Source organism: Cucurbita pepo, unplaced genomic scaffold (assembly GCF_002806865.2).
Source record: "Cucurbita pepo subsp. pepo cultivar mu-cu-16 unplaced genomic scaffold, ASM280686v2 Cp4.1_scaffold000967, whole genome shotgun sequence".
NCBI classification, from domain to species: Eukaryota; Viridiplantae; Streptophyta; class Magnoliopsida; order Cucurbitales; family Cucurbitaceae; genus Cucurbita; species Cucurbita pepo.
The window spans coordinates 303-9278 of record NW_019647166.1 but is presented as its reverse complement, the minus strand read 5'-3'; the positions used below and the strand labels follow the sequence as shown (position 1 = coordinate 9278).

At 31.4% G+C, this 8976-nt stretch overlaps 2 protein-coding genes across 2 annotated transcripts; both read right to left on the bottom strand.

The window, feature by feature from the left end:
- Nucleotides 1-370: 370 nt before the first annotated feature.
- On the bottom strand, nt 371-2020 carry LOC111786046 (protein SPEAR1-like). The gene is made up of 5 exons (XM_023666401.1): nt 1741-2020; nt 1584-1652; nt 1159-1223; nt 929-1013; nt 371-783 (listed from the first exon to the last, which is right to left on the bottom strand). Exons 1-5 carry the CDS (start codon nt 1984-1986, stop codon nt 673-675), a joined length of 576 nt encoding a protein of 191 aa, XP_023522169.1. The 5' UTR covers nt 1987-2020; the 3' UTR covers nt 371-672.
- Nucleotides 2021-5106: 3086 nt separating this feature from the next.
- LOC111786047 (methyltransferase-like protein 5) lies at nt 5107-8231 on the bottom strand. Its single transcript, XM_023666402.1, has 9 exons — nt 8070-8231; nt 7914-7970; nt 7538-7635; nt 7285-7354; nt 7151-7199; nt 6725-6813; nt 6586-6633; nt 5620-5679; nt 5107-5479 (listed from the first exon to the last, which is right to left on the bottom strand). The coding sequence occupies exons 1-9, from the start codon at nt 8127-8129 to the stop codon at nt 5369-5371; spliced, it is 642 nt and encodes a 213-aa protein (XP_023522170.1). The 5' UTR covers nt 8130-8231; the 3' UTR covers nt 5107-5368.
- Nucleotides 8232-8976: the final 745 nt, after the last annotated feature.

Sequence of the window (8976 nt, the reverse complement as noted above, 5' to 3'; positions counted from 1 at the left end):
CGTCCACGTCCCCAACCCGACCTCGCCCCAATCTTTGTCCCACCCTGCAAAAATGAACGTAGAATTTGGCGAAAAATTAAAAATAAAATTAAATTACTTTTCTTATTTTTTTTTTTAATAAAGTTTCAACGGTTGAATAAAAGAATGCTCAAAACCAATGAATCAGATAAAGTTGATGTATTTTTCTTCTTTTTCTTTATTTTTTTTTCACTTTAATTTCCTATTAATTAAGAGAATAAAAAAAAAATAAATCAATCAAAATAGTGCAACTGTTTGATTGCTATATGTGTAGACCTGAAAGGAAGCAATAAAGTCCTTGTCTTCACTTTCACAATTTATAAAGAAATATATTGGACTTGTGCATGCATGCAATATTTATATATATTTATATAAATATAAAAATAATAATTACAAATAACACCCTATAATTTTCCAATTTTACAAACCACGCCCTTGTATTTCTTTTTTTCCCCAATAGTTTCAAACTTCTAAAAAGCAACCCTACACTTTTATCAAAATTTACCTTTTTAAGTGCGGTATCGAACTAAAGAGCTGTTTGAATCCATTACGGGTTAATTATATGACGGTTTCGTGAAAGCTTGTATGCTCATACTCCTAGTAAGTTGTTGGTCGGGCTCGTGGAACTGTTGCTCGAGAATTCGATCAGTTCTATTAAATTGACAATCTCAGCTCCAAATCTAGTTCACTCGATTCAGAATTCTGGCTGCTTGATGTCATTGAATCACTCCCGTATTTTACATTTATGTTCCCGTGAATTGAATCCTGCATTTTTTTTCAAATGGTCACATTTTCACGTTATTTATTCATCTATTAACATAATTATGAAAATTAGATTTTTTTTCATATAAATTTGTGGGAAATTACATTAAAAATAAGTTAATTTAAAGAGAAAAATATATTAACTGACCTGTAAATGAGTATTGAAAAGGTGTCCGGTCATGTTTGGTTGCCCGAAATGTTGGGTCTCCAAGAATGTATGAGTTGGGTCCCATCTAAATTATCACAAATTAATAAATAATTAAAAAAAACAGCAATTAATAGTAAATTAAATATCTAAATTTTACAAATAATAATAATAATAATAATAATAATAATAATAATAATGTAATTATGATGGATAAATAAATCCTACGTTACCTTAGAGAAGTTATTGGCTGAGAATCACCATATCCGAAGCTTCCTCTTTCATGTTCTCCCATTCCCTGGGAATCCATTTAAAGTAAAAAAATAAACAAATAAAATTATAATTAAAAATAAACATTTATTCAATAATTATCAAATAAATTATATCCATTTTTTTAATGATTAATGTGATTTATTTAATGAAAATCTTTCATTTTTTTTTTAATTTTTGAGATCATAAATTAAATATTTTCTCGGGATCTGCTAATATGAGTATAACTTAGTATTAAAACGTTTCGTTTGAATTTATACACAGATTTACCAATTAAACGTTTTTATTTATTCGGGAGTTCATAAATTCAAATATTTGTCGGTAATAAAATATTTTTATTTCTATGAAATTCTAGAGAGAGGGGGAGTTTAGAGAGAGAGAGAGTTACCATAAAGTTTTGGTGGAAGCCATAGGAAGGAGATGAAGACGACGCCGTTTCAATTCTCATGTCATCGCTCTACATGAACACAAAAGAAACCCTAAATCATAAGAATTAAATATTATTTTTAATTTCTCTTCTTAGAGAGAGAGAGGGAGAGATTTACGGCGGAGAGATTTGGATACAGGTGGCCGTAAGCCGCACAACCCATTTCGCCATGCAATCTGATCTTCTCCAACTGAGCAACTCCCAACCCTCTCTGCGGCTGCTTCGGCTTCTCTCCGCCGCCGCCTCCCTTCCTCCCTCTCCTCACCACCGTCGCCACCGCCGCCGCCGACGACGGCGACCCACTTCTCCTCTTATCAATATTATTATTCCCCATATTCATCTCCCCAAAATAGCCACTCCCCATAAGAGAGAGAAACAAAAAGGTAGAGAGAGAAAGTGGAAGCGTTGTTCGCCGGCGGCAATCTGAGAAACCAGAGATCTCCAAAGCCCTCTTTTTAAGCTCTTTTTCACAGTCCCAACAATTATTGCACCGCTGGATCAGATTGTCTCTACGATTTCTATGTTATTTATACTTAGATTTTATGCTCTTTTATTTTTTTTATTTATTTTATAATATTACCAATCATAAATGTTTTTTTTTAAATTTTATTTTAGTCGTTAAAAATTTAAATATTTAATCTATCATAATATAATTATCCATTTTTCACAATTATAATATAAAATAAAATTATTTTAAAATTATATCTTTTTACCGTAAATTATACAATGACAACTTTCAAACACTTATGCCGATCATGAAATGCTTGTTGAACGTCTAATGGCGCATTGCTCCGACCTATTAAGCAGTAGCCATGGTGTGGTGACACAGTTCTTAGCTCCGAACAACAAATTATCATTTTTTTTACGGTATTTTAAAATTATGACATTATTATTTGAAAATAGATAATAGTAAATTATAAAACTTCAATTAAAAAAATCTCTTTCACACCTTTATTTTTTTTAATATAATATTTGAGATGTAAAAAAAGAATTTAATTTTTTTAATTATAAAATAAATATTATTTTATATTTTCTATTTCTTATTATTGAAAAGTCTCAATAGATTAATTGTGAAGAGAGATTATATTAAAATAATAATTCAAATAAAAATATTATAAGATTAAATCGTGATTCATATGACTTTTTTTAATTATATATTATCTAAACATTGGCGAAGAAGACCAAAGTTATTCAAAATTAAAAAATTAAAAAAGACCAAAATTATTCAAATTTCACGCGCGCGTTTGCGTGTCCAACTCTTACTTTGACTTTACATATGGAATTTACGTTTTAATTTGTATAGGTAGACGCCTATAATTAGGGTTTATTGGAGTTCACAAGAAATAAAATATATTTAAAATATAATATTAATTTCGTGGCTCTGGTCACGTTCTAAAGTAGATAAAATATTAATTATCATCTAAAATATCGATAATTTAATTAATCATTTTTTAATAATTAAACTAAACAATGTGAAAACGTCATCTAAATTATTGAAATTTTATTCTTACCTAAAATTTAAAGGACTCGTACCGAGATGTTTATAGGGCGAGGTGGGGATCGAGAAGCCTCTTCCGTTCTCGTCCCGCATCCTATTTTAAAGAAGTTTTTTATTTAGACCTAAAATTTATATGACTCTGTAGAGATGTCCACCGGGCGTGATGGGGACCAATAAGCTTTTTCGGTTCTGGTCCCGCATTCTATTTCAGAGAAACAGAAAATATAAATTTCCAAAATAGTATATATATATATATATATATATATATATGAACAAGCTGTACTCGGCTATACTCGGATCGAACTTTTGAAATTTCACATAAAATCTAACCGATCGTAACCGATGATATCATGAATATTTCACTTATTTATTAAAAAATTAAAACTCCGAGTCGATGAGTTTTTGAGTAAATTTTTTTTTTAAAACCGAACTCAAGTATTTGATTTATAATTTTTTTTTAAATTTAAGTACCCTTGTCTAACAATAAAAATATTTATTGTTATTTATTTATTTTCAAATATTGAATTAAGATTTATAACTAAATTCAAAAACTTATTTTAAGAGTTATTGAAAATTAAATAATTGAAAAATAATTATTAATTAAAATATGGGTAAGCATGTGTGGAAAGCAAAGCAACTAATTTAATATAAGATTTTTATTCCCTTAAAAGAACAATTATTTTCATTGTGTTTGTGGTTTGGTGAATCATGTGGCTACAATGAACTCTCCATTTTAATGCCAAACCAACCTCGATATTTGTCGATAGCTAACTCGAGCATAGGTCAATAGATAAAAATAGCATTATTATCTTAAAAGGTCAATAATTGGATCTTTCACTCACTAGATGTGTACACGAGTTAGATTGGAATCGTTGGTGGCCCAAGCAACCCTACCCAAGGCTGGGGTGTCGGGTTAATTTTTATTTTAAATTATTTTAAAAAAATTTATTGGTCTGTATTGCATTAATAACTAAAATCTCATAAAACTCAAATATCAAACATTCACAAGTTATAATGCATTTGGTTCAGTTATGTACGACTTATTTACTCTAGCATCACATTAACGGGAGAGACCAAATATATGAAGTCAGCGTCGTAGCAAACTAAATCCTGATATTATAAAGCCATAAGTTCGTCGTTTATCGTCGACCTGTTAATGATGGCTCAACTGACTTAAAGTTATAATTACGATGAATTTGTCGTTTTCTCACGAAAATAGAACTCATTTCTTTCCTCTCTTCTTGTAAGTTTGTGTGTGTCATGATCTTTGGACTCCCAAACCAACTAAATATTCAATGCACCTTTGTTTAGATAAGGGATTCCCTAAAGAAGTTCTTCTTGTTTCCTATATGCACTTTGATTAATAATAATCGAACACGATAATTAATGTTTGACAGTGATTTTGAAAATAGTTCTTCCTTGTCTCATTAGCATGTGACTAATCTTACTTTTTCGCCCATGAAAAGTATGTTTAACTAATTAAATAAAAAGTTTATTAATAAACTTTTTATTTAATTATTAACGATAGTTTGTTTCAAAAGAATCCCGAAGCATCAACCACTAAAAAGAAACTAACCTCGAGCTTGTTCAATTTTCGAGTGAGTATGCATCGGGAGTGTAATACAAATATATGTGTTCGTATGACCGGATAACTCGACCAATCTAGATTATCCAAACCAAATCATAAAAGTTGGTTGATCGAAACAGAGAATAACATCACATAATTCAATTATGAAATAATTAATTTATTAGTTTTAAATCATAATTGAACCCATAATTTATTGACATAAAGTTTGAATGAATCCAATGAACATGCTTCTGCCACCCAACAAAGTAGACTTGAAGTCTTTTTAGCAATTTTAAATAAATGTGTTCATATTTAGTTTGTTCTTTTTTTATGATTGTGCTTTTTACACGTTTCAAATGTTGCTTTCTTCTTTGTTTTTTTCTTCTTATTAAAAAAAATAATAATAAAATTCTAATTTTCGTCCAAAATTCTAACAGATTTGTATTTTAATAGTAGTCTTTGAACGTTTAAGACATGACAAAATTACGACTCTCTCGAAGAAATTGGGATGCTTACGAAACAAAGAACGAACGTTTAGCAAACATCAAAGAAATATATGAACATTCTACAGAAAGATGGTGGGAGCTGTTTGATGCTTCTCATCTTGTCTATTACAAAAATGGAAATTTGATGTGATCACGTTACTCACGTCGGAGAAATGGCATGAACGGTAGGTCTGTCCTAAACACCATTTTCTCGGGGGCTTCTTGGCACGAATCGCCAAAGGTCCACGGCAATGTCGACCTCTTTTCTCTTGTGAAATTTGTAAAGTTGGGGCACGTCGTATCGAAGCTAAGAGAAAGAAAGGAACAAATGGCTAGATTAGAACTAGAGGTTGATTTGACTTATAATTGAATCATATAATAACATGAATAGCCTGCTGCAAGAAGGAAGCATAAATATCATTGGAACCCCAACAAGCAGTTACCGACCTCGCATAAAACCTCGGCACTTTGGGCACCGTAATCCCGCAAAGCTGCACGTTTTATATGCTGTTGCAATGAAATTAAAAATTATTATAAACAAAAAGAAGAAGAAGAAGAAAAGACTTCAGAACTATAAGAGGTTAGCACTTCGTTCTATTGTTTGGAAGAACATTCAAATAAACCAGGCCTTTCTAGATTGAATAGCTAACTGCCTTGTGAGATCCCACGTCAATTGGAGAGAGGAACGAGGATCAGCAAGGACGCTGGACCCCAAAGGGGTGGATTGTGAGATCTCACATCGGTTGGAGAGGGGAATGAAACATTTTTTATAAGGGTGTGAAAACCTTTCCCCAGTAGACGCGTTTTAAAAACCTTGAGGGGAAGCCCGAAAGAGAAAGCCTAAAGAGGACAATATCTCTTAGGGGTGGACTTGGGTCGTTACATGTCTCCTCAGACAGGTTGCTAAAAGAAGGCTAACACTAGCAATCTAGATGCAGAGGGTGATTGGTTAAGGGAAAAGACAGTATCAAAACTAAGCTACAGATGAAGTTTACACTTCCTATCCAATTCCTACAATATCGTAAAATGAAAAATGTAGAGAGGAATCCTCGAATTGAAAAGACGGAAATATTATACAAAGTGAGCTGCACGAATACCCTTTTCAAGGTTAAAGAAGCAGTTAATAGTTGCTCCATTGTATTCATCCCGTTGTAACAACCCAAGCCCACCGCTAGCAAATATTATCCTCTTTGGTCTTTCCCTTCTGAGCTTCCCCTCATGGTTTGTAAAACGTGTTTGCTAGGGAAAGGTTTCCACACTCTTATAAAGAATGTTTCGTTCTCCTCCCCAACCAACGTGGGATCTCACATTAGTAACCATGCAATGAACCGAACTAACAAGATAACACCAACCCCAACCAAGTGGCAGTGTGTAGAGTTCTAAATGGCATTGAGTTTGAACAGGTAAACTTACATCTCTTGTTGAGGTCTTGTGCAAAGAATAAACTGCTTTGGATGCAAGCTGAAAAGAAATTTCAAAGAATACGAGTCAATGAGAAAATGATGTACATATGTACTCGAGCATCTTAGTCGGATACCCAAACTGTAATTACCTTCAAAGCTGCAGAAAGGAATTCCATATCTGCACCCTTTCGCCGTGTTCCGAATGGTGGATTCATTACAATGGTATCAAAAACCTGGCCTGACCGTATACCGAATGTGTTAAATGTAGTAACAAACAAGAAGCTCGAAGAAGAATACACGACACACCAATAGCCATTATAATGTTACCGCTCAATTCTATCAAACTAAGCCAGAAAAACTTTCACACACACACACACACCGAGTTGTTCTCAATGAATTCAAAGAAAAACATCACTTCGTTGAATCATAACAGAGACAGAATACATTTTTCATCAAGACATACTTTTAAAAAAACTAGAACAAATTGTACTACACGTTATAGTTTACAAGCATGCACGACCCCGATGAGAGTGGGAAGATAGAAAGTTCGCAAGCACGGTATTCCAGTTCGTTACCTCTCAATACCAAGTTCTTTACATCACACTGAACCAAGTCCATTTCCAACTGCAATTTTCAACAGATCAACTAAAATAACAAGAGCAATGAAGACGATACTCCGGCATTCATACATAAAATGAAAATATAGAACCTCAAGATACTCTGCATTTGAAGATGCTATTTCAAGAGATTCAGGATCAATGTCAATTCCTGTAACATGCCTGTCCAAGAATTGTAAGACTGGAAGCATTGCATATGTTTCGAATCAAATATATGCCGAATAAAAACATTTTATCCGCTTCCCTTATAATCAGAAATGGATTGATAACTTTCAACTGAAACACTAAGAGACTAATAAACCAAGAGGAAATAGAACAGAGGAACAGGGGAAAGATGGCACTAACTCTGCACCCAGCAGCGCAGCTGCAGCCCCTAATGTACCACAACCACAACCCAAATCAGCTACTATCTTGCCACTAACATCTCCAAAAGAATTCTCTGCCTGGTAAAGTTTCAAATAAATTATGATTGCATAAAACGAACAAGCAAAAAACGTAGAAACTTATAGTTTCATCACTACATCTGAACCTGCAAATGGATATAAATTTGAACTTCACTGTGTTATAATGAATCGTTAAAGATACTATACGACAAAAACATATGATCCTTTGTAGTAAACAATTTGATTTTCGATTGAATCACTCAGTTCCTTTAAGAATCAAAGAATTCGAGCATAAGCAAAGAGAAGAAAGATGAACGCAGAAGACGGAAGAGAAATACAGTGTACAACATGCGAGAAGCAATGTGAGGTCCAGTTGGGTACTGCTCGAGCTCCACCTGCAACAGGAACGAATTTTCTCGAGTCTGTTGATTCAAAAATTGCCGAAACCGGGAAGGAGATGAAGAAATGAACGAAAACCGCAGACGAAATCAAACCTTTGGATTGGAGAACTGTTGAATTTCACCGAGGAAGGACTCTAACTGCTTGAGCTTCATCCTTGTTTGGAGAGAATCTTGATGAATCCGTTCCTTGATAACCCTAATTTAGCCGATTAACCTTTCTGAAAAAAGGCGAGGATATCCTGTTCCAGTTGACAAGTCATCTTTGATTCTACTCGATCTTCGTTAGTAAAAGTTAGGTTTTTTTTTTATTTTTTTTTTTTATTTTTATAAATAAATAAATAAAAATATTTCTAAATTACTAAAAAAGTTAATTCATTATTTATTTTAAAAATACCTTTAAAGCATTAAAATTTCAAATATATCTTGAAATTAAAAAAAAAATTCAAATATTTTTTTAAAAGTTAAAAAAATATTATGAAATTTTAAAGGTATCATTAATTATGTAAATATATGGATTGAAACCGTCTATAAATACCTCATACATAAAAAATTTAGATGAAAATTATTAATATTTTATTTTAAAAATACCATTAAACTTCAATATAACTTAAAAAAAAAATTTCAAAATATTTATGTTTGAATTTTCAAAACTTTTATTAAAAATTAAAAATACTTTTACTATTAGTATCACATTTTTTAGAATACTCGTGAACTTTTAAAAGTAACATTAAAAAGCTTGAAAATAATTTATGAGGTGTCTATAGACGGTTTTTGTTCATATATTAATAGTAATAATTTTTAATTTTTTTTTATAAATTAAAAAATATTAATGCTATTTTTAAATTTTATGAATATTTTTGTTTAAGAGGGTATTTTTCAACTTTTTAAAAAATTAAAAAATTAAAAACGTTTTTTTTTATCCAAAAACCCATAGTAAAATTATTTTTAAATTTAAAGTTATTATTAAAATTTTAAAAAATGTAAGAATAATTAAAAAAAA

Coding starts and splice junctions, on each gene's coding strand:
- LOC111786046 (XM_023666401.1), bottom strand. CDS start 1,986: ATGGGGAGTGGCTATTTTGGGGAGATGAATATGGGGAATAATAATATT. Junction 1,224..1,583: donor GCTTCCACCAAAACTTTATG/GTAACTCTCTCT, acceptor ATGGATTCCCAG/GGAATGGGAGAACATGAAAG. Junction 1,014..1,158: donor CAGCCAATAACTTCTCTAAG/GTAACGTAGGAT, acceptor GTGATAATTTAG/ATGGGACCCAACTCATACAT.
- LOC111786047 (XM_023666402.1), bottom strand. CDS start 8,129: ATGAAGCTCAAGCAGTTAGAGTCCTTCCTCGGTGAAATTCAACAGTTC. Junction 7,971..8,069: donor AACAGTTCTCCAATCCAAAG/GTTTGATTTCGT, acceptor TTCCTGTTGCAG/GTGGAGCTCGAGCAGTACCC. Junction 6,634..6,724: donor TCCTTTCTGCAGCTTTGAAG/GTAATTACAGTT, acceptor ATTTCTTTTCAG/CTTGCATCCAAAGCAGTTTA.